We start from the raw sequence: 25,541 nt of genomic DNA, 5'->3' as shown, positions 1-25,541 counted from the left end.
GAGAATAGAACATTAATTAGCATTAAAAAGAAATGAACTATCAAGCTATGAAAAGACATGGAGGAAACTTAAATGCATATTACTAAGTGAAAGAAGCCAATCTGAAAAGGCTACGTTCTTGTATAATTTCATCTATATGACAGTCTGGAAAAGGCAAGACAATGGAGACAATGAAAAGATCAGTGGTTGCTAAGAGTGGGGGTGGAGAGATGAATAAGCAGACCACAGAGGATTTTAGGGTAGTGAAAATACTCCACATAATATTATGATAATGACTATATGTCATCATATATTTTTCTAAACTTATAGAATGTATCTCAAAAGTGAATCTTCAGGTAAACTATGGACTTTAAGTGTTTATGATATGTCATTGTAGCTTTATCCTTGGTAAAAAATGTACCATTCTAGTAAGTGATATTGATAATGAGGGAGGCTGTGTTGTGCGTGTGTGTAGTAGGGAGGAAATCCCACCATTTGTGACAACGTGGATGACCTTAGAGGACATTATGCTATGTGAAATGAGCCAGTTACAAAAGGACAAATACTACAAGATACTACTTATGAGGTATCTAAAATTAGTCAGACTCAGAAACAGGGAACAGAATGGTGGTTGTAAAGGAGTGAGGAGGGGGAAATGGAGATTTGTTTTCAATGGGTATAAAGTTTCTGTTATGAAAGATGAATAAGTTCTAGAGATCTGCTTACAACATTGTACCCTTAGTTAATAAAATGGTATTGTACACTTTAAAAAATGGTAGTAGAATAGATTTCATGTTATGTATTCTTACCAAACACCCCCCCACCACACACACACTCACACACGAGGACACAAGGAAATTTTTTAAGAAATGGCTGATATGTTTAATACTTTGGTTGTGGTGTTGATATAATGGGTGTATGTGTATGTCCAAATTAATCAAGATGTATATGTGAAATATGAGCAATTTTCATAGATCAATTATACCTCAATAATGTTAAAAAAAAGAAGAAAACTATTTAATATATAACTTTACATTGATTACTATTCAGTTTGGTGGTGTGAAGTTCCCCCATACTAATCCACGGACCTTTACTAAAAGTTCTTCTGCAGTCCACAGCTGTGTATTTACAAGTATTTTGAGGAGAAAGATCAAGAATATTCTAAGTTTAGATTAATATGAAAGTTAAAATAGAAACAGCACTAAGATATGGAGTACAAAACAAAACTTCAGACGACACAGGCAATCAGAGCTAGAGGTAACAATAAATTTCAGAATCTCGAATAACTTAAACTTTATTTGAGGTCTTTATTTGGGGTCCCAGGCCACTTGTATCTAGATCATAAGGGTCCAGGAGAACCCAGATGATACCCAAGTTATACAACCACTGTATTTAATCAAGAATTTCCCATTAACATTTCCCATCTGGTTTCATTTGCCCTGCCCCAGGCAAATGCAAACCACAGGTATTTAACCTTAGTGAGGGGACAGAGTGTCCAGACAGAATGAATGTGTAGGCCATGATGTGCGTGTTTTCCCAGCAGCCTTTGCTATTAGAGAAGTTTGTAATTCAAGATTTGCATAAGTGGTTGTTTAAAAGAAAACAGAACTTGAAATTTCTAGATGAGGTATGAATAACTAAATCCTTTACTTGCACTGAGATTTTTACTTTTAAAAGTATGTCTTCAGAGTACAGGACATTTCGTCATTTTGACCTGTTGAGAATTTTTATCTCAAGCTCTTAACACTAAAGACTATTTTACTATACATTTTAGTTATTGATATGAAAATTGGTGAATTTCATATACCCTTTTTCAGGCAAACTTAATTAAGCCGCTATACCAGTTAGGAATTATATTTAGCTATGAATAAACTAAGACCCCCCACCCCCCCCCAAAAAATAATATATTGATCACAAAAGAGTTATTCTCTCATGTAAAAGAAGTCTGAGCATAGGCCCTCCAGGAATGATACTGTGATTCCATGAAGTCATCAGGATTCATGCCTCTCCCATCACCCTGCTCCTTCCTCCTCAGTCTGTGGCCTCCACCTTTAAGGTCCTGTTCTGGTCTGAAGGCTGCTGGAAACCTAGCTCTGACAGGAGGAAAAAGGAAGGAAGATGAAAGGTTTGTTTCCTCTTCTTAATAAGTCTTTTCAGAAATCCTACCCACATCATTGGCCACATCACAAACACATGCTTATAGCAAGGAAAACTGGGAAACGTAGTTTCTCAGCAAGGCACCTTGCTCGGGGTTCCACTGAGAAAGTTGGGAAAGTGAATATGTAAGGCAAACTTCAATCTAACCACACCTCTTTAATTCTTTGATTAATTTTATATTTGATACGGTTCAAAGCTTCCATTCCCCCCATTTTAATTTTACTGAAACTGTTTAATTAGTATTAATTCTTTTTTATTTAAAATTTACAAGGAAGATTTCATTTATTCCTACATTATAGTCTATATCAAATTTTATCAACATACAGTTTATACTATAGTAAAATTTCTTTTGTGTATAGTATTTCTCCAGAGATAAACATTCTAATATTAAATATTACACTTTTAAATTATCTCAAGAAAATTTTATTCAACCCCAATTGATACTTCAGAAAGAGTAAAAATAATATTTCATGTGATTTGGAAATTCAAACAGCCCAGAGTACATAAAATAAAAATAAAAATTCTCACCCCTATTGTTTTCCTCAAAGGTAACTACTATCAGACATTTCTTGTGTATTTCCATAAAAAGCTTAATGTCTGTTATATTTATTTTTTAGCTAATCCAGAAAAAAAATGGAAAATGATTTGGTAAAAGAGTATCTTAGAAAAGCAGAGAGGAGAAGACTGCAGGTAAAATCCACAAAAGGAGTTTGACTCAAGAAAGCCCAAATAGTAAGTAAAGCCCAAGGCAAGTAAAAGAAAGCCTGCTCTGTTCGCCTGGAAGGATTTTGAGGTGAGGCAGGTGAGACAGTGGCTGGAGAGACAGAAGGTGAGAAATGTGCTCCATCTCCCTACTCCTGGTTGAGTAGAAGGTACAATGGCTAAATTAGAAAGAACTCTTGCCTGTAGGCTGTTTGGGATTAGCTAGGGACCACTGTTCAAGGTAACCCTGTACTTATAGTGCCAGGAAGACAACAAACAGAGTGGAACGTTCAGGCAGAGAAAGGATTCAGTGTGTCCTCCTGAGCCCCCCTAGTTTATTGTGTTTCATGACTACTTTGTTGAAACCATCCGGCATGCATGGTCCGCACCTTCGGAGAAACAAGTCTACTCATGGCCTCTACTGAAGGCTAGTCAGCCTGGACCAGGAACTGGATGGACCCATAGCAGAGACTCCTCTTTTAGGAGAAGGCAGAGAAGGACCTCCGACCCTGACCTGACCACACATGTGGAATCCACAAACAACTACAGAGACGTCAGCAGAACATTTAAGGACAGGACCAGGCCAGCTATACCTCAGGGACACAGTTCTGCACACTAAAAGTCCAACACAAGATCACAAGACCCCTTTCCTGCAAGACCATGAGATTGGGGAAGCCCATCCACCACTCACTTGGGCACCACTTGCGAAACAGTAGGAGAAAGAAGAAAGAAATCTGAAGCACTAAGAAGTTATTCCCCAGGACACTGGATTAAATATGAATAACTTTAAATCATGAAATCACACCAAGTTTTAAATTGAACTCACTTGTTCCTACTTCCCCTTCCCATTTCCCAAAGGAAATGAGAATGAAAGGAGTTATTGAGACAGCTGATCAGTTATATATAAATACAGAAGCTTTCTTTGTATATTGGATCAGGGGGAGGCCATTTGTGACTCCACCAGAGCTGCCAAACTCTTTAATAATCTAAAAGTCACAACATCCTGCTTCCTCCTGTAATTGCTGTCCCATGCGAGTCCCACTTGAGATAGGTCTGGAGACATTACTACCTCCGTCGCACAGATACCGAAAGATAAAGGATGTGGGCCATCAACTAGGAAGTGGCAGAACTGGAGAGAAGGGTCCAATTTCTCCAACTAGTTCATTCCACTGAGTAAATGAGTGTGAAAGGCTCCAGTTTTGCCGCCAAGCCTGGAAAAACAGCTTTGCTAGGACAATAGACACATCATGGACCTTGCTCTCTAGACATACTGGGGCTTCTCACTCTAACCAAAGGGTAAGTCTTCGGATGGAGAAGGTCCTACACACCGAGGCCTGGGGAAAACAACCCAGCTGCCCTCTATCTCAGTGCTCTCCTCAAGCATCCACGAAAGCCCGGTAAAGCTCCAGACCCCGTTTCTCATTTCATTTTATGCCAACAATTTATTTATAGCTTTCCCAACTCCCACAAGGCCTCACTATAGCTCTGTTGATCTTATTTAATTAAAATTGAGCTTTGAAAAAACTCACGTGCAGAACTTATAACAATGTTCATTGTTCTTCCTTGCTAATTTACTGGAAAACCGTACATAAACCCTTTGAAACCGACTACAGACCAAACCATCTGATGATTCAAAAATTTATTTCTCAATTCCTAAACTAATTATATAGCCAGGTTCACAGGAAGCCCCAAGATCTCATGCAACTTGTCCAGGGTCCAAAGCTGTGTTCCCTTTAAAATGAACCAATGTTTCTAAATCAGATTCTCTCAGTCTGTGGGCTCCAGCTGCTCAAGTTTCATGAGGATGACTTCTCAGGGCCTTCAGATCTCATTTCACATCAAGCTAAGTCTGGTCTTGATTAAAGTTGCAGTGAGGAAAGCATATGGCAGTCAGAGAGGTGGAGGCTGGATAATAAGCCCCTGCGGGCTCGGCTAAAGAAAGTAAGGGCCCATAAACTGTCTGCCATTCATTGAAGTTGGTCTCCAAATGAAACACAAGCTTGCACATTCCCTGTGTTTATGTATTTGAGTTAATTGAGATTTTAATTATTAAAAGTGAGCACAGCCAGGCAAGGGATTTAGTGAACTTAGTATTAAAATAACACATCATTGAGACAAATGTTCTCCAAAGTCCCCCTAACACAATGAGTATGGAGACTCTTGGCTGTCATACATATTTTCATAGAAAAGGAGTGGTGGAGCTGAGGCCATTCGCATTTTACTAAGCTTTTGCATCTGCAGAGAGGAAGAGATAATGCCTTTAGCTTTTGAATTCCGTTAGGGTGAGACAAAACACTTCTCCTAGGAAATATTTCCATTTGCTGCAAGAACTGGCCATACAAAGAGGAAAGGGAGCTTCTCTTCCTGTCATCAAAGCTCCAGGCCAGACCAGACCAGAAATTACATCCATTGCTTCTACAGACATAGCCTGGAGAGAGTCTCGGCACCGAGGTCTCATTACAGAAGGAATCAATGCATGGATTTTGTCCTAACTGCTCAGGAGTTCTTTACACTGTAGGAGAAAGGATTTGGAGATAAAGTTCCCTGACTTCATAAATGTTTTGCTTTTTTATTATAATGGTGTAGAATATTTAAAATAGAATGAGAGTATTGCAGCAATGTGCTCCTGTTTTTTAAGATGTCTGCTTCCTTTCCAGTTAAAACAATGTGCTATTCAGTCCCTTCTCTTATGCACAATTCTTATCTACTACTTTGCAAAAATATTCTTTCTAAAGAAACGGTGATGTGTTTCCACCGCAGCCCATAGGAGAACCAGGTTTGACCTGGCAACCTGTCCACTCTGCAATGGGATTTCCCTGACTAACATATTGTCCTGCCCAGCGAAAAAGCAGAGTCTTCGGGTCAGTTGTACCTCCCAACCTCCCCATTAACTTTAGTGTTTTGCACAAATCAGCAATCCATTGCCTTCAAAGATTAGCCAGGGGAAAAGTGATGAAGTAGATAACCCAGCTCGCTTCTTTCAGTACAACCAGGAAGCGTGTTCTGTTTGGGGAAACAGCACCAGACTGTTTCCTACTTCCACAGTCTTCGCTGTGGCTTCCTCATCGCTCTGAGGCACCGTGTGCAAAGCTGCCTCTGTGGCTAGAATTCTCTCATCAGACAGATGTGGAGTTGTGGCTGGCACTGAAGTTAGGACATTGCGGAAGGTGCTGTGCAGAGGGCTTCCGATGTCATCCAGGATTATCACTGCAAGTGGGTGATAAGGATCAGGAAGAAAGGGAGTTCTCAAGACCATAAGGATCTCTTTACCAGTGGAGTTTCTGATAGGAACGAGCAGGCTCCTCATCCATGGGAATCCTGAAGGGAGAGGCGCACAGGATGCTGGGAGACTGTGCAGGCTGACCGTTTCTCTAAAGGCCTTGATCGACAGAGTGGCTCGTATTTTTCCCCTGTGCATGTTATTTCGCCTTCAAAGACCATGAGCCTTGAAGAAATTATAGTAGACATACATTTATATTTTTTTTAAAGTCTAAACTACAATCTTAAGGAAGTCCAACAAATTCTGATTTTTCCTAAAGCTAATTATAGTACTTAGAAAAAAACAGACTCTAAATTGGTTTATTGTGGAAGTGACCTTGCTTTGCTGATACCCTAGTTCATATTAAGTTTGACTAGTGGTAGCCCAGGATTGGTACTGGTCCTCTTTTTCCAACTTTACACACTGCCTGACTTCAAATTATACTACAAAGTGACAATAATCAAAACAGCATAGCAGAAAAACAGACACACAGACCAACGGAACAGAACTGAGAGCTCAGAAATAAACAAACATATATACAGGCAAATAATTTTTGACAAAGGAGCCAAAAACATAGAATGGAAAAAGGAAAGCTGCTTCAATATACGGTGCTGAGAAAATTGGAAAGCCACGTGCAAAAGAATGAAACTAGACTGCTGTCTGTCACCATACACCAAAATTAACACAAAATGTGACAAAGATCTAAATATAAGACATGAAACAATAAGTTGCATAGAAGAAAACAGAGGTACTAAACTCATGGACCTTTGTTTTAGAGAGATTTTATGAATTTGACCTCAAAGGCAAGGGAATTAAAAGCAAAAATAAATGAAAGGGACTACATCAAACTGAAGAGTTTCTGCACAGCAAAAGAAACCATCAACAAAACAAAGCAGCAACCTTCTGAATGAGAGAAGATATTTGCAAACAACACCTCCAATAAGAGGTTAATGTCTAAAATATATAAAGAACTCATACAACTCAACAACAACAACAAACCCCAATCCAATTAAATAATGGGCAGAGGATCTGAATGAATACTTCTCCCAAGAAGACATACGAATGGCCAAGAGACATGAAAAGATGATCAACCTCACTAGTTATTAGGAAAATGCAAATCAAAACCACAATGAAATATCACCTCACACCTGTAAGAATGATTATCATTAAGACAAGTAATAACAAGTATTGGAGAGGTTGTGGAGAAAACAGAATTCTCATACATGCTGGTGGGAATGTAAATTGGTACAGCCACTATGGAAAACAGTATGGAGGTTCCTCAAAAAATTAAGAATACAATTACCATATGACCCAGCAATTCCTCTTTTGGTTATCTATCAAAAAATTTGAAAACATTTATCCGTAAAGACATATGCACCTTGATGTTCATTGCAACATTATTTATAGTGGCCAAGACATGGTAACAACCAAAGCAACCTTTGATAGATGATTGGAGAAAGAAGATGTGGTACATATATACTATGGAATATTACTCAGCTATAAGAAAGGATGAAATGTTGTCATTTGCAACAACATGGATGGATCTTGAGATAACCATTCTAAGTAAAATAAGTCAGAAAAAGTTGAGAGCCATATGATTTCACTCATGTGGAGTATGAAACTGAAAGCAACAAACAAACAAGACAAACGAAAACTCATAGACAGACAACAGTTTAGTGGTTAGCGGAGAGAAGGGGGGGTGGGATAGGGAGGTAAGTAAGAGTAAAGGGGGTCAAATATATAGTGATGGAATATTTGACTTTGGATGGTGAACATACAATGCAATATACAGATGATATATTATTGAATTGTACAGTTGAGATCTACATAATTTTATCAACCAATGTCGCCCCAACAAATTTAATTAAAAAAATGAAAAAAAAAATCAGAACAGAGCATCGCTCTTGGTCTTCTAAGTTACAAATTTACACAGATCTGCAGGCTCATGGAAAGAAGGAAATATATAGTTTATTTTTTCAAAATTCTATCACGATTAAGAATATTTAGAAATGAAAAACTTCATTTAAATATATTTACTGCTTTTGGAAAGGGGGTGTACCAAGAGAGGAGGCTTAGTGGGACATCAGGATTATCTCCAAATGGAATGTCTTTCTAAAGTTGCTTTATAATGTTCTCATTGTTCTTCCAAACTGAGATCACTCAAGTGCTACTGTATACTACACCGTCCTGCAATTATTAGGTTAACTCCTCCTAAGGCAGCTCTCCAGTACACAAAGACTAAAGCCAAACAAGACACATTTTTCAGAAAGCTCCATCAAAGAATGCACAGTGGAATCTCATTCAGTAATTAACAAAACCCCATTATCTTGGACTTTCCTAAGGAAATGTCTATCTTACTGACACAAGATGTTCTTTCAGTGTGAGTGTTAGAGACGACGTTTCGCTGAAATGAAACAGTTCCTGTGTTGTTGGGTCTTTTTAAACTTTTATTCACTGTGCCCTTGATTAGAAATGCCTTTTAGGTCCCCTGGGACTAACGTCCCGGCAATTCCGTGTCATAGTCCATATTGACCTGAAACGTGCCTAGTTTTAAAAAAGAAGTGTATTGATTAGATCCATGTAACACTTCATGTGAACGGAAGCTGAAATTGGGCAAGTTCTCATTATTTCTTAGATCTAGCACTTTTCATTTTTGTGGCTTCAGAGAAAAATTGCCGATAAATGCAATTTCATCTCATACCAGAAACTTGCTACCACAGGTTTTGTTTTGTTTCCAATCTGATTTACTGAAAAGATACAGATCACAAAGTTACTCTCTCATCAGAGCCCAGTGGTACTAGCCATATAGAGCTAGTTTGCAGACAATTCAGAGCATGCATTCAGAATCCAGGAGAATGTTATCAGTATCACCTTGTCTTTATTTAAAATTCTGACACTTTGTTCATCATGGATTTTTTTTCATTAACTTTGATTTTTTTTTTAAAAAAAGAATACTGCATTCAAATATTATTACTATTTTGTACCCAATGCAACTGTATTACTTGCTTCACCCTAGTCCAAATTCTGGTCCATACTTCTCTTCCTAAAGAATCTCAGAAGAAAGGCAGAAGCCTTGTTTGAAGAATATGGTTTATATTCCCTCATCCGGGGGATAGCCAAAAGGGTTCTGATAATCTCTTCTTATAGGAGGCTTCCCAAGAACTTCGAAGATGCCATTAAACCGATACTAAAGCCTCCTTCTCTTACCAAGGTCCATCGCATACTGCTGGGCAAAGCACAACTTTAGGGGACACTGACCTCATCATAATCTAATCAGTGCTACTCAGTGCTACTTACAAGCTGTTGGTTATATAGGTTCACCATTAAATAAGGAGCTTGCAGCAGAATTTAAATCAGCTATGTACCAAAGCATACTGTTCAGTGAATCCTTTTTTTTTTTTTTTCAAAGCAAGATTTGCTCAATGAAGGCAGCCACACATTGAATTACATTCAGGTCTCCGCTCCTTGTAGACTGGCACTTTTGAGTAACAGTGATCAAAATGGGAGGCATTCTCAGGTGCTGTGAAAAGCAAAATCTACACAACTGAAAGTGGACATCCCATTTTTACCTCTCATCTCAATAGTGAGACATAGCTCCAGCAAAACTAGCAAAGATCTCTTTGACAACAGACCTCTTTCAACTTATTTCATCCTCATGCCTGTCCTTACATTTTTAACATTTGAACTTTTCCTTTTTGCTTCCTGGATTGGCTCTAAGGCAAAGGTTCTATTATGCTATTCTAAGAGAGACCTTATCCAGGTGACTTCTGTATTCCTGATACCATGCACAGTGGCTAGTTGTTAAAATTAAATGCAATAGGTAGAGGCTCAGGGCACCACTATAGCCTGAGGCTGCTGAGGGCTTCAGGTATCAACTAACAGCTCCCTTGTTATTAACAATAAGCGCCCACCAAAGAAGTTTCTTTGCCTTCGGCCATCTGGCGACAGCATCCTAGAACTGGTATATCTCTGAGGGATCCAGAAAAGTTGGGGATTGAACTCCTTTCTCAACTCTGACTCAAGATGGTACAGAACCTAAGAGCTGGGGTGAAGCCTCAGTGAGAGAAGGAAGAATAGAAAGTTCTTCATAAAATTTTGCTTGGAGACTACTATTTAAACTTAGGTATGTGGTCATTGACAGGAGGCATATTTAACTTATCAATTCACTGACTGTAAACACATAAATTTTGAGATCAATGTTCTCTGAAAAATTATCTTGTTAAAAAATAAAATAGAAAAAAGAAACCCAAAGCAGGCCTAAAGAAGCCAAAATGGAAATCTACATTTTGGTTAGGAAACATTTGTTTCTTGTAGATTTTTTTTAAAGGAAGAACATCATTTTTTATTAATGCTATATATTTTTTTTCTTCCTTTCATACAGAATTGTGTCTTTTTCAAACACTCTAGGAATATTTTCTGGTGATTCCCTGCAATTTTTTAGAGAGTTTCTTAGCAGTATTATTTTAGCTTCCAGGTGAAAACGAAAATGTTTGTTTGAAATAACTCTAAGGATTTCTGAAATTAAGCCCTCTGCCCAGGACCTGGGGAGTTTGGGCCACGTGAAACGCTAGCAATTTGAAAAATCTTGGAAATCTTAGAGGATCATTAAAGAAACTATCAATTGTTCCTCTTCTATGCTTAAAAACAAAGAGTTATGTTCAAAACATTTATTACAAACTGAATTATGTCTCAATAAGAACTCTTAACAAGGTGATGGTGTGAGGTTGCATAAGGGACTTTAAAAATTAACACACACACAAACAAAAACATTTGTTCTAGCAGAGAAATTGCTTTCTGGGCCTTGACGATCAAATGCATAAATTCTTTATTAGTTATAATAATATAGTTATTTGACACTTCACATTTTCTACCATACTCTTTCTATTTTATACCTGGCCGTCCTCCATCAATTTAAGTTATTTTCCAAATTTATAGAAAGCAGTAAAACTAAGTTACAGATTTTATCTGAAGATTTGATATTTATTTTCCAGTTTGAGGCTTGTTGCAGCTAGTAGTATCCTCTTATTTCTTAAGCAACATTGCCATCTCGTGGCTAAATCCATACATTTCCCAGAAAAACTCTAGGTCTAAATGAATAGAGACCCAAAATAGCACCAAAAATTTAAATTGATTTATGATTCTAGAATTCCCTCTGATTGTAGATCAGCTTGATTAGGAATAGAGAGGTCATGCAAGAAATTTTATAACTTTGGTTTCCAATAATTAATGTTGTTTTGTCTTACATTGTCACCTCTGGCTATTCAATGAAGAAAAGCTGAATTCAGACAAGGAAAAGATTAAGAAAAAAGTCAATCTTTTCCACAAAAATATCTGTTAGAACTATTAGCTCATGTGTTTCAAATCCTGGCATATTCAAACTGGGGTTACACTTGGCCCTCTGAATCAATATTTCTTTCTTGGAACTTTACAGAATCTGCTTTTCAACCTAGACACTGTAATGATGAGAAATTCTATTAGGCTCTAAAAAGAGAAGAAGAAAAAAATGCTTCAGTTTTCATGAATGAAAATTGAAACAGATATGTTTCCAATCTTCTCTTTGGGACATTTGGTCTTTGAAAAGTAAATAGAAAAAGACAAATCTCTCTCCTCTATTCAATGTTTGGGAAAATTCCAGTTGAGGTAGGCCACCTGTGAGGTCTAATAGTTGGATGTCAGTTTCACCCTATTTTAGATGCTTCTCTAGAGACTCATATGAATATTAATAAAGATGCTCCTAACTCTGAATTGTCCAGGTGACTAGCTCCATTTGGCAGACAACCACGACAAGGCAAACTATGGCCAATGGGGATTCATTAGTCATGATTCTAACCATGACTCTAATTCCCAGTCACATACAGTTAACACAGAATGGAAAGGAATCACTTATGAGTTTAGTAAGAAATATATATTCTGAAAGCTCAACAAAGAAGCTGTCCAAATATGAAACACAAGTGGAAAGTTTTAAAATGTAGGAAAGAAAAATAATTATTTTCGTCCTTCTCTTTTATTGAAAATTCAATTGTCTAGCCCAAAATTGGCCATATTTTATATGTATGTATGCAGATAAAAAATACATATACTAAACTTCAGTAATTTACCTATTACTGGAGTGAAGCAAATAATTTAATATTCCCAGAGGCTTTTAAATTAATATAGCGTTTTCCTTTTAGAAAGTTAAGGTTAGTATAACATATGCAATAAATTACTTATGCAATATTTTGCTTGTGGGTCATTAAAGCCAGATCAAGACTAGTGTTTTACAAACTTCTCTGCTGATGTTAACAGATGCCTCTGGAGATCCTGATTCAGCATGCTTGGAGTGGAGTCCAAGAATCCATCTCTTATAAGCATGCCAAGTGATTTCATCACCAAACAAATTTGGGAAATACTAGTCAACATGTATATTGAAGTGACATAAGATGTAAATAAAAGCATAGCTCAAACTTATTGGAAGTTTAAGTATAATTTAAGAATTGATTGTTATTTTTAATAAACCAAATATTCAAAAATTTAGAAAATAATCATTTGAAATTTCATAAAATCCATGCATTGTATGAATCAGGATATAGATGCATCTTTATATGGAATGCTATTCGGTGTGTTCTAGTTTTCAATGATATCCATTTGTCTCTTTCACTGATTCATAATCACATTATTTAGGTGCCTATTTTTAAGAAGTGTAAATAGATGTGCATTAGAGAGATCGACTAGGAAAGCGGAAACCCTGAAAAAGAAAGCAGAAGAGAACTAGACAGAAAACAGAAGATGCAAAGGAATAACATGGTAAAGGATTTAAGGGAAAATACAAATGCAGGAAAAACAACACTGACATGAATATTGGGCTTAAGGGAATTTTATTTCATAATACAATTGATAGAAGGGTGAAGAAAATAAGACAAAAGGAAGAGATAAGCAAAAGTATAAAGAACAGGGATAAATAAGAGATTTCCATTTGGGGCCTCTTATTTATTAACTAATTTATTGGCTGAAAAGTCTTATTAGGTGATAGAGTCAGGATTCTTCCTTTGTTGTGAAAGCTGATAAAACCTAACTCCCAATGGTCAGCAGCATCTATCATTCTAAAACATAAAGAAATAGGTCCTAATGAAATATTTCCTGAAATGGGTCTTCTAGAACAGTACCTCTATAAGAGCTGCATAAAAAAAAGGTTACGCAGTGGAATAAATATGGAGGGCGCTGCACATGACACGCTCATGGCATGCTCCTTGAAGTTGCCCAGGAAGAGCAAGGGGGCCCTGCAAAGTCCCGCAGAGATTTGTTCAACTCACTTTTTAATTCATCATTTTCCAAACTTATATAGCCACAGGATATGTTTTATCACTTCTCATCTTATTAAAATCCCATAGAATCAGTGAAAAGAGAGGGTGGGCTCAACATAAGAAAACCTGGATTTGAACTTTTACTCCAACATTTAGCTTCACTATCTGGAGTGAGTTACTTAATAATGACCTTGAGCCTTAGCCTCTCCATCTGTAAAATGGGTTTAATAATGTAAAGTGATTAGCATAACATCTGCTACATAGTAAATTTTGGATTAAGTACTAGTTATTTTTTTTTTAATCATGAAAGCAAAAAGTTTATTCATGTTTGAAACGACATATAACTACCACGAGGAAGACTTTTTCTATCCAGGGTGTAATACAGTTAGAAAGGAACACGAAACGTTTTTTAATACATTAGTGTTATTAGTGTTCTACAGAGCATATTCTGGGACACATAAGGTCATCTTAAGCTTTCTGTCAAATTATCAATATAAAGTATGTGTATTAAATCATGCCATCACTCTTACGACATCCAGAAGAAATTTATTTTCCAGTCAAAGAAAACATGAAAGTTTTTTTATTCCCCCTCCTCCTTTTCTTTTTAGTTAGGCAATTTCAAATCAAACCAAGAGTCAGAAGTCAGTCACATCAAATAAAGGCTAGTGATTTGCGACAAAGAGGTGTCACAAGCAATAGGATGTAGTATGGATACGAATTGGTCTTGGGTCAAAGATAACCACTGTCTTAGTCTGTTCAGGCTGCTATAACAAAAATGCCATAGAGTGGGTTACTTAAACAAGAAACATTTATTTCTTAGAGTTCTGGAGCTGGGAAGTCCAAGATAAGGCACTAGCAGATTCAGTGTTTGGTGAGAGCCTGCTTCCTGGTTCATAGATGACCATTTTCTTGCTGTGTCCTCACATGGCAGAAGGGGAAAGGGAGCCCTCTGGGGCCACGACCTAATCACCTTCCAAAGACCCCACCTCCAAATGCCATCACATTGGGGATTAGATTTCAACATATGAATGTGCGGGGGACACAAACATCCAGTCTACAGTAATTCTTTGTAAAATGAAGTTGCCTTTTGGAAAGACAGAACTCTCACTGGCCAATAAGTCTGTGCTCATGCCAGACACAACAGTAGAATAGGTGAAACCTGGTTTTTGTGCCCTCGACCATCCCATTCAGAGTGAAAAATCTTTCCATTACATGCCCTGCTAACCCTAATCACATACTAAGGGTCCTAATGGTCTGTCATCTCTCCATCCATATGGATTTCAGGGAAAAATCTAAAACCTCATTCATACAATGGGGTTACTACTCCAAGTTATTTGCATTCTAACATTCTTCAAAGTCTTAAGTCTGAGTAACCTTTAAAAGTGAAATGTCAAGAATTTGCTAAGAAAGTGTGGGTGAGTGGGAAGGCCTTCCTAGATCTCTTAAAATTGCTTCTGTGGAAAGTAGACTCTCAAAATTTGACGATGTGTCTCCTCTTGTTCTAATTAATGTTTGCTTTCTAAGGGTAAGTACAAAGTCCTTTATGCCCTCCTGGCCATTTCTAGCCCATTATTTAAGCTGTACCTGTTTTTAGTCTCATCATTGTCACCATAAGTTACATTAAGCTGGAGAACCTCCCTCAATGAGTTATCACTTGGTGCTAAGTCTGGGCTTCCAGGTGACCATGCCAAGGAAGAGTGATTCGACCCACTATCAACAAAATTAATTTAAGATTATCTCCAAAACAAGAAGTCATTACCAGTCATTGTCCCATCTTTCAGAGAGATCGCAGTCCCATCCCATAGGCACACTCTGCCCGGGAGTACTGAGCACATTCTCTCCACAACTGAAAATCTTGTTCCCTATTGCATCCACAGGGCCTAAGGCAGTTCCTAGAACATCATTTAACAAGCATCCGCAAATGCTTGTTGAATGAATGAATGATGAATGAACAAATCACTTTTTCCATTCTCACTTCAACTTGTCGCCCACAGCGCTGGGCCAGTCCTAAAGTCTATTATCCTGAAGACTTGACTCTGAAACTTACCGCAGTCTAAGAAGACAGGAGTAGGAAGAAAACATAATGTCCCATCCTCAGCATCCCAACACCAGAAATTGCAAAAGGGTCTGCTTCATCAAATGATGCTCCAGATCTTCTGATAATCGCCCAACGACTGAAAATCTTTTCTAAAACATATGTCACATCACATTTCAAAACATTATTTTGGTTGTATCACTAAAATTGTGGCTTAATTTATATTGAAATAAAGTTATAACATACCTTTTTATCAAATTCTTTTGTTGTTCGCCCAATTAAAAAAATAGACTTAACTGCCTAGTTGATGTATAATTGCCAGTATTACTATGGAAAGTATGATGTTCATGCTGGCACCCAGTGGGCAGTTTTTTAGGTGTGAAGTTGTCCTATCACATTTTATTTTAAAATAAAAAAATTAGTTCTCACTTCATTATCAAGGCCCCTATTGACTCATTATACTAAGGCCAACAAACTTCACTGCTCTGGTATTTAAATGGCATATACTGAATGTCACCCATATGGTTCCTGGGCTCACATTTCAATGACCTAATGCTGTTTGTAATACTAGTTTCTTAAGAGCTCCATTACACTTCACCCATAATTATAGACATGCTATTCAAGGTCATACTACTAAGAAATCTTCCACTCAACCCAAAATTCATAGAACACTATTGGCAACGATCTGCCTAGTGAAGGATTTGTGGGGTGCCTAACAGTAAATTAGAATGGTCTGCAAATTACCCCTTTACTTAGGAATACAGCAGGTAGAGCACACAGCTGTGGTACGGGAAGTGTAGGAATCAATCTTATGAGCTCCTCCTCCCACACTCATTTTATTGTTAATCCTAGGATCACAGGTTTAATATGTATTTGTTCAAAGATTGAGTAATTCGCCTGTGGATGACGTAAATGAGTTACATTGAGTTACGTTCTCTTGTGTAGTTCACCAACTTCCCTTATTGCTTTGCATAACTTTCTTATACATAGGTATTCCACCCCCCACCCCACCCCCGATTAATGCATTTAACCTCTTCAATTGATATGTGACGTTCTCTCTTTTAAATGACACTATTTTTTTCGTCCATCATATCACCAAGGAAAATCACCAAGGAATGCAACTGAACATGACATTAAGCTCCCTAAGAGCCAGAACCCTGTCCACCACTATCTTCCTTGAGTATATCCTATATCTGGCACACAGGAAGTACTCATTGAATAAGCATTCATGAGTGTATGAATGAATGAATGAAAGAAAGAAAGAAAGAAAGAAAGAAAGAAAGAAAGAAAGAAAGAAAGAAAGGAAGAAAGAAAGAAAGAAAGAAAAACAAAATTACTGATGCTATAGGCCAAAAGAAAACAGGACAGAATATTATTCTGAAATAAAAGGCCTTGGAAGAAGACTGCATGGTGTATTGAATGAACAGATTCCTTACCTATAACACTGAAGACATCTGGATTTGTTGTGGGGAGTGACTGAAATAATTAAGTGAAAGCTCCGTGGAAATGGTAAAACACGACTCAGAGAGAGTGTCTTGAACATGACAATGAACTGTGAGTGAAATAAACTAAAGCTAGAAATTAAGCAATAGCACAAAATTGCAGCACTCACGAGGTCAACCCCAGAGTAGGGGTGCAGTTTGCATTTACTGAATGAATTCCTGGCCCTGGTTTGGGCCTCAGAGAATGGAGATGGGTGAAGGACATCATTGAACTTGGGAATCTGGAAGGAAAGCATTTCATGACAAAGAACCTACAGATACAGAAGCACTCTTTTTCTCAATTTTATTATTAGATATTAAACCAAAAATACAGAAAATAACATTTACCCAGATTATGAAGTTAAGAGCTTTTAAGGTTAAGCCATTATGGTTAAGGTTCATGCCCAGAGGAAATGAGTAGAGGTCAATTTCCTTTGGTTTTGTGGTTCCTTTCCAAAAATTATTCTAGACTATTCACCATTCCCTGTGAGGTTACAATTCAAATTAGAGACTTGTAAAATGGCAAGTGGCCAGAGTACAGAAAAAATAAACTGAATTACAGGTGACCCTTTTCCAAATCAGGGCATGCACGTCTGCATTCTAATCCTAAAAAAATATTCTGATATGTAGGCATTCTCATAACTTAGTGAAATTTTAGAAGAATGCACTTACTATGAAAGTCAAGGCAAAACTGTAAGATATTTGTTCAAAATTCTACCAAGAGTTGTTCGCCATTTCAGAAAATCATATCTAATGATAACACTGATGTTGCCAACACAACACACATTGATCTGCATCATGATCCACATTCAGGTGCAAGCACAAGATGACTTAATTTTATCTTCTAGGATGGTTAGACCGAAGCTTTTTAACTGAACTACATTTTATTTTATTAAAAACTGCTTTTTTTCTGCTTAACATTAGAGTACTGTACCATTTCAAAGTATATATGCAACATAGATCATATTAACTTCGAATTTCATTTCAGAATAGTGAGAATAAAATATTCGTTTTAAAAGGGAGCTCTGAGTCTGCGAGGGCTGAGAGGACCACTAAGCTCATTCAACCTCCTCACTTTCCAATGAAACTAAGGCTCAGAGAGGTGAAGTAACTTGCTCAAGGCCGCAAATGAAGGTGATGACCAAATCAGAAACGGAGCTACCTGGACACCAAGTTCTCCTTATAGCACATTGCATTGCCTCAATGTGGCGACAACACAAATACACAGAGGGAGAAAAATGACCTTCACACTTCAAAATAAGTTAGTGACCCGTTGACCCAAGGGGCAGAGACTGAGATGGTCTCTCCCTCATCTTTATCTTCCATCACAAGGGACAAAATGCTTTAGAGAAGTTTGGGATTTTTTCACCTGCAAAGCCTCGGGTGCCGGTTATGGCACTAAGCTGGTACAAACGGAGCTGTGGCCAATTTAGAGTTTCTCTCTCAAAGGCTCCCAGAGAAAGTCCCTTTGGCAAGGCTTGTTTTAAGGCTGGCTTTAAAGTAAAAAAATATAATAATAAATAAGCAGAAAAACTACTACTTATCTTGAGAAAGCCACATTCCGTTATTATCTTGAACTTTCAACAGTACTTCACAGGGAAGAAATCGAGGGATGTATGTTCAATTTAAAATCAATAAATGGTGCTTTAGGCCTTGAATTTAAGTATTTTAGTCAGATAGAGCTCTTAGGATGTCTGAATTTGTAAACAACTAGGTGGAATAGGTAAAGAGCATTTCCCATGTAGCTTTTATATTCAACATGTACATTAAAACCATCTGAAATCTTCCCAGGAGATAAACACAAGGTAATCAACATTTATCTCAAAGCTGGCTTCTCTCCAAATCACTGCTTTGCATTTAGACTAAAGCAAGAAAATTCTCTCAAGTAAGTAGCTTTGACACACGGCACTCAACTAAACCAAACTGAGTACTCAATGTAGAAAAAGAGAAGCACGACAATGAACTACAGTGTGTTAAATCATCATCATCATCATCTACTTTAGCCTGAAGTCACTGCTACCACTATGCTTTCCCCACTCTGAGATTAGGGACGTCTTCCAAACTTTAAAAGGAAATTAAAACACCAATATTATTTTCAAGTTAAAGCTAATACCAGCAATGATAATTATGATCAATTCATAAACTAAAATGACTCCTCTTGTCTTTTGGACTCAGAATGGTACAGGTTTTCCATTTTTGTTCATATAGTTGCTATAAAAGGGCCTAGTACTTGAGCATGAAAAACCTGAACCTGTCTAATAAACTCTGCTTCAAATGAATATGATCCTAAACACCTAGGCAATCGTTTTTATCAAATTAATGGAATCTGTATCTATAAAATAAAATAAAATGCAATATATCTGAAGTTACAAATGCACTAAGCCAAAACATTTAACTCTCTGTGTGGAGTGATACACAGAATTGCCTTTTCACATTATCTTAAGTGAGGTCTGAGGCGACACTCAGGTAGATGGAGGCACTGGGGAGGCTGGCTGTTGCAGATGTTCTGTGGCAAAGGAACACGTCTGGTGGTTTTAAAATCCTAGGAAGAAAAATAAACAGTTCATTATTATAGTCATTTTCTCAGAATTTCTTTTGGGAGGACCTAAATGAAAGTAGGGTAGTTAATCTAGGTTTACATCAATAAACACCTCTCAATTCTAAGCTCCTTCTACATCAGTCAGGTAGCATCCACCCAGAAATGGAAGGTGTGAGGTGGAGGTAAAAGATGTTCCCTAGGAGGCAAAACATTCATTTTGCTGCACAATGCTGAGTACTAAAAAGAGCATTAAAAAGCAGAAAACTGTTCCATCTAAACCATCTCACTTACTTGGCAATCCACATCTTATTGGAGAAGGGCTCCGGCTTCGAGATATCTAGAAAATATAAAAGTGTCATGTGAATTACACAGCAGATGGAGCTCAGTGAATGAATCCTTTTGATGTTTGTTTTTTTTTTTTTTACAAAACCAGCTAAATGTTGCTCTGAGACGCTTTAGAACTAGAATTTTTCCCCACCTAAAGCTTAGCATTGCAATTCCTTTTTTACTTCCCGAAGTAAATGAGCACTCGATTTAATTTCAATTACATTATTAATTAAAAGCTGGGCTCAGTGGCCCAGTTTGTGTTGCTTTTGTTGTTGTTTAATGGTTACTAAAGACTTTGAGATTGGATGCAGAGTGGTCATATCACATTCAAAGCTTTCCAGAAAATTATATGATCTAATTAAAGCTAAAATGATCAAATACTGTCTGTCAGATCCTTTCTATGAATTTTCTAATGTGTCCAAAATACTGCCATATTCAGGAGGGTCATTAGGCAGCCAGAAAAAAAAAGTCATTTTTCAAATCTCACCTTCACTTTCACTAAGCAAAAGCTACCACCTATACCCACAAACCTGTTGCAACTGAGAAATAACTGACTACAAGCATCATTCTTGCTCTGAGCTTTTAAACACTTTAGATACATAGACACTAACAAAGACAGAAGCTGTTTTGAATGTGAGACCTCAAATAAGCCAAAAAACCAGACTAACGAAAAATATTCGTATTTTATTTTGCAGGTGTGCCAGTCTTATAAGGAGACAGTGGTAGAAAGGGACAATTTGGGCAGCAGTTTCACCTTTGAGAATATATTTTATTCTCATCTAAAGTTTAAATTAATTTGTTTTTCCTGGGCTCAAAGTGGGAAAGAGAGAGGAGGTGGTTCAAACACGTGTAGGGGTTTATTACAGAGGGACAATGCTCATTAACAACCTTCTAGTGAGCATCCAGGTGAAATATTTGCCATGGCTGTAAGCACAATGGATGTCTAAATTACTCTTTCTTCTGATATGTCACTTCCTCTTAAAATGAGAATTATGATTCTTCCAGTATAAAACTCAAGATTTCCTTTTTATCAGTCCACTAAATGTACTACCATTTTATTTTTATGTATTAATACTTATTCATGAATAAGGACAATTAAGTTATATTAAAATCTCCAAGAGCAAAAAAAAGCTGTGTCAGATACATGCTTTTTCCATTGTCAGGCCATTTCCTTCATCTGGATTTTCCTCTCGAATTTCCCAGCTCATTGAAATTCTGCCAGATCAAATCCAACTCCTGCATGAACCCCCTCACTGCCAAATCCAGAAGGAATTTCTACCTCCTCTATGCCTCTTTGTGCCTCTTTTGTAGACTGTATAATATATCACATTCAGTTACTTTGCTTAAATCATATTAAATTTCTTATTTTGAAACCCATTCAGGGAAGAGACCATATTTTAGTCATTTTTGTGTCCCGCACCATCCCCATTCCCCTTCACCCCCCCACCCCCGCAAAATCTAGCATCTAGATACAGGAAAAAAAAACATTTGATAAAGGAGCATGCTGGAGTACCAATAGATGCTCACTAAACTCAGTAAGAAAGGTGGGTGTTGTTAACTGCAGGAGTTTGTTTTTGTTTTTGTTTTTTGCTTTTGCTGAGGGGGTTTTGGAAGTTTTAGGCTAAAGCTGCATTGCTACAGGTAATGTCAGAGAAGTGGGGTGTTGCCAGTCATGGCTCACCTTCTCCACCACTCTCCCTAAAACGAGGTTGAACAAATATTTTTAAATTTTTTATTGGAAGGAACAGCATATTGTTAGCCTATCTGGTGTTCACTTGTCTTGGTTCAGCCCTGTATTCAAAAGGCATTGACTAAATATTATTTGTTGTGAAAATGAACAATGATTATTCAGAAAAATATTTTTAGTTTTCAGAGATGTTTTCACCATTATTTTGTGTTTGACAGAATATTAGTAATCCTCCAAAGAACTAATATGCAAAGAGACTAATCTTATTCTTCCTACTTTGAAGTTGGGAGGGAAATTAATGCCTGCAATGCCCTTTATACAATATTGAAATCCAGACCATTTGAGCAATTTCTCCAAATCATACAGTAAATTCCAGAGGAAGCAGGGACCTGTGCCGAGATCATTTGACTAAGGAAGGTGTCCCATTCTCTATTCAGAAGACTAACTGATACCTAATACCCCATTTTCATTCAAAGACAAAAATAAAACTATGAAATAAGTTAAGTCTATTAGTCTTTCAACTAAGTCAGAAAAAAACTACCTCTACTTCCTTCTTTCTAGAATGATAAATTCTTCAGCTCAACGGAGTATATCATTCTGGGGTGATTACAACAGATTCTCTTTCTATCGATAGACATATAATCACCTCTTTTACAGGCAACTGTTGGAGGAAAAAATGTTAACTATAGGATGATTTTGTGTAAAAATAATTAGATATGTACCGTGCTTAAACCAATATGGCTACGAGGGTAGATGGGACTTAAACTCCTGCTTCGACATCGACTTACAGATCGCACCGAATTCCACTAAAAAGAGAAAGAAAAATAGTCAACAGTTTGTGAACACTCACATCACTTAAAACAATAGGCCTATCCCACAGATCAGGAGGTTTTGCTAATGCGATTACACTTGTGCCTTACTGGTCATCAGCATGAGGTACGCTCCTTTCATTTCCTATAGCCATTCCATTATTTGACAATAACTTTGAAATAGTTCTCAAAAAAAAAAAAAAAATCCCACAGTGAACTTTGGTACATAACTCATGGGTGCTAATAGGATTTTGTTTTAATGAAGAAGTTGTTAGAAATTACATTAAGGTTCCAAGTGCTGGAGAATGTAAGCTCCCTGTGGGCAGGGATTCGTGTCTGTTTTGTTCACTGCTGAATCCTCAGCACCTATACAGTTTTTGGGTCATAAATAACTACTGACTAAATAACTATTGTTGAATAAAATGAACTAATGAATGAGTGACTGAGTGAATCACCACTGCTGCCTATCTACTCTCTAACTAAATTAATGAAGAAGAAGAAAATTATATCCACTATAATGAGATTTCATTAGTAAGGCCTTCTTTAAAACATCCCTTCATTCAACCCTTTCCTTTTCCAAGTTCTTCCTTTTAGGGTATTCTCATTTTGTTTTAGGAGCTTAAGCTTGGGCAGATGTTGGTGATATGTTTGATAGGAGAGAAGGAAATTAAAAGGCAATTGCTATTTGATGTAGAACATAAGACTAGTAGCTATTTCCTCTCTCTTCCAAACTGTACTGCAGACAATCTACAATAAGTGTTTCTTAATAGAGGGTAATTATTGTAGGGTCAAGCAGCATGTTTTATGAGCTCATTCATTGTAGAACATGAGTAGTTGTCAGATCAACACAACCCAATTTCTATGGGCTCAACTTTCATAGCACAAAATATTTTATTGATACAATTAGCTACAGCGGGTCTGTTTAAGTTGCAACAACCCTTTTTGTTGCAACTTAAACAGCCCCCTGTAGCTAATTGTATTAAATTCTTTTAAAAGACACTACTCCCTTTCTCCACTAAGTGGGAGAAAAGCTGCCATGAAGAACATCCCTATTCTCCAGTTGGAAGAGAACAGGAACTGAGAGCACCCAGATGGAGGCTTTGCTGTGGACTGAGGAGCTAGCTTCGCTTCAGAATTTCCTTAATTCTTTCTCAGAATGGCAGTGTAAAAATTCCGTAATGTTCACTGTACAGAATATCCAAGCACCTGGGGCCACCAACGCCAACACTCAATCCCCATCGCAACACACATGCTCACACACTTGCAGATCTAAGACTCTATTTTGAAGGCTGCCCAGTTATTTAACATGTTCAAACATTTACAACTAATGTAAAAATTGATCATCTCCTCTCTTCCCCACCTCCTCTGCCCTCTTTTTCTCCAACCCTCCCCACTCTACACATCATACTAAGGAGAGAAAAATGAGGCACATCCATCGTTTCCCAAAATGGAGAATTGTCAGTAAAATTTTGGCAACTGTTTCCTGAAAGTTAATCGATCACTTTTAAATGCTTAGAGTTACACCGGGTCTCCAATAAGATGATTTTAAAGGCTTTCTGCTTATAATAGCATAATATTTCTAAGATGGAAGAGACAAATATGACTAATTCCATCTTAGAAATAAATAAAGCAATAGGCAAAGAAATCACTGCCAGGATATTAAGAGGAATCAGAGACAAATCAAAGAAAAAATGTATTCTTTCCCAGCCAGTCCCTTTCCTCTCCTTTGTATGAAATCTTATCAAACAACTCTTTATGAACTTCTTTTATAGAATCTCTGGGTTTATAAATGTTCTCGAACTTGTGAATCAAACACTTGGGATGAATTGTCACTATGCAAGGCCACCGTACAAAAGCCCCTCTCTTGGTGACAGCTTCTCCTTTCATAATGACAGTGTCATTCTCCATGAGAGCAGGCCATACATGATAGAAGACCAAGGGAGCAGTGTAATCGGAGTCATAGCTGCGACGGTACCTATTTTGAACACACAAAAGGAGAAAGAGAAGTTAAGCAATTATGTAGCATAATTGGGCAAGGGGACATCAGTGTCAATTTTCATTTTGATTATGCTTAGATCGAGATAAATATGGATCCTGATACTGTTATTAAAGAGATGGCTGTGGGCTCTTAGAAAAGGAACCAGTGATAACAAGGACCCAGCATGGACTCACTAAGAATAAGTCATGTCAGACTAATCTTGTCCTTCTCTTCTCAGGATTACAAGAGTTGCAGTCCAGGGAAATGCTAGAGACCATGTAAGTCCCATAGGCTTCCTAAAAGATTTCTCATGCTATGTTTGTGGACAAAATAAGAGAAGTATAAGTGAGTGATTAACTTAAGTAGGGCAGGGTTGGAAACTAGTTGAATTATCATCTCCAAAGAGGGGTAAATAATAGGTCAATGAGAACGTGAATAAAGGTGCAAAGTGCTCCCTCTCCATCCTGTGATAAATCAACATATTCAGCAATGATTTGCATGAAATACAGAAAAATTGTTCAAAGATGAGGAGTGTGGAGTGCCAGGAAAAAAAAAACAGATGATGGTACCAAAAAGAACAGCTCAATCGGTGGGAACAATAAGCTGATTCTAATAAGATACAATGTAATGTGGATACCTATGCGGTTCTGCAATTAAGTCTAAAAAGCATTTAATTGCACAGGTAGAAGTGACAAATGGCTTAATCACAGAACAAGTGGAAATATAATAACGATTTCAGTTGAACTCAAAACGAGTGAACAGTGTTATATGACTGAAAAAAAAAAAGAAAAACTACTACAAATTAGCTGAATTAATAGAGAATAAGAATGGAAAGCATGTTGGTCCCACTAGACTGGTCAGTTCATACCAGGGGACTACATTCCATGTGGACACTTTCTTAAAAAGGAATGCTCAGAAGAGCACAGAGCACAGGCCAAGGAAACCAATCTATTTGTCAGGAAGTCTCAACCACATTCATATGGAAAAATCCTAAAGCCGTGAGGCCAGGAGGAGGAGAATTTAAATAATTGCTTTTAAATGTGTGGTAGGCTGCCCAAGTAAATAAGTAAGTAAGTAAGTAAGTAAGTAAGTAAATAAATGATAAACAAAGTGATTTCTTTCCCAGCAGGCTGAGTTAGCACTAGAAGAGCTGGAGGTGAGTTTTGGCCTTGCCCCTGCCCCAAAGCTTAATTCCAAGGAGTTGGGCTAGGCCAGATTATTGACTCCCTTGTGCCTTACCTGGACCCTGGAGGCCAGAGTGGGGCTGCAGACAGCAGCAGTCAAGAGCAGGTCTGCAGCCTCCTACCA

At 37.4% G+C, this 25,541-nt stretch overlaps 1 protein-coding gene across 1 annotated transcript in view; it reads right to left on the bottom strand.

Annotated features, from left to right (window-relative positions):
* Window positions 1-17,183: 17,183 nt before the first annotated feature.
* The window catches only part of SPATA18 (spermatogenesis associated 18), a 42,350-nt gene continuing 33,992 nt past the window's right edge, over window positions 17,184-25,541 (bottom strand). Inside the window, exons 10-13 of the mRNA XM_025040274.1 lie at window positions 24,107-24,230; window positions 22,169-22,252; window positions 19,724-19,769; window positions 17,184-19,435 (exon numbers count right to left, since the gene is read on the bottom strand). Coding sequence (XP_024896042.1) covers window positions 19,428-19,435; window positions 19,724-19,769; window positions 22,169-22,252; window positions 24,107-24,230 — 262 coding nt within the window. The 3' untranslated portion in view covers window positions 17,184-19,427. The remainder of the gene's footprint in view (window positions 19,436-19,723; window positions 19,770-22,168; window positions 22,253-24,106; window positions 24,231-25,541) is intronic.

This window comes from Pteropus alecto, unplaced genomic scaffold, assembly GCF_000325575.1.
Source record: "Pteropus alecto unplaced genomic scaffold, ASM32557v1 scaffold57, whole genome shotgun sequence".
In the NCBI taxonomy this organism is placed as follows: Eukaryota; Metazoa; Chordata; class Mammalia; order Chiroptera; family Pteropodidae; genus Pteropus; species Pteropus alecto.
The sequence above is the reverse complement of the archived record's forward strand: the minus strand, read 5'-3'. Positions and strand labels throughout refer to the sequence as shown.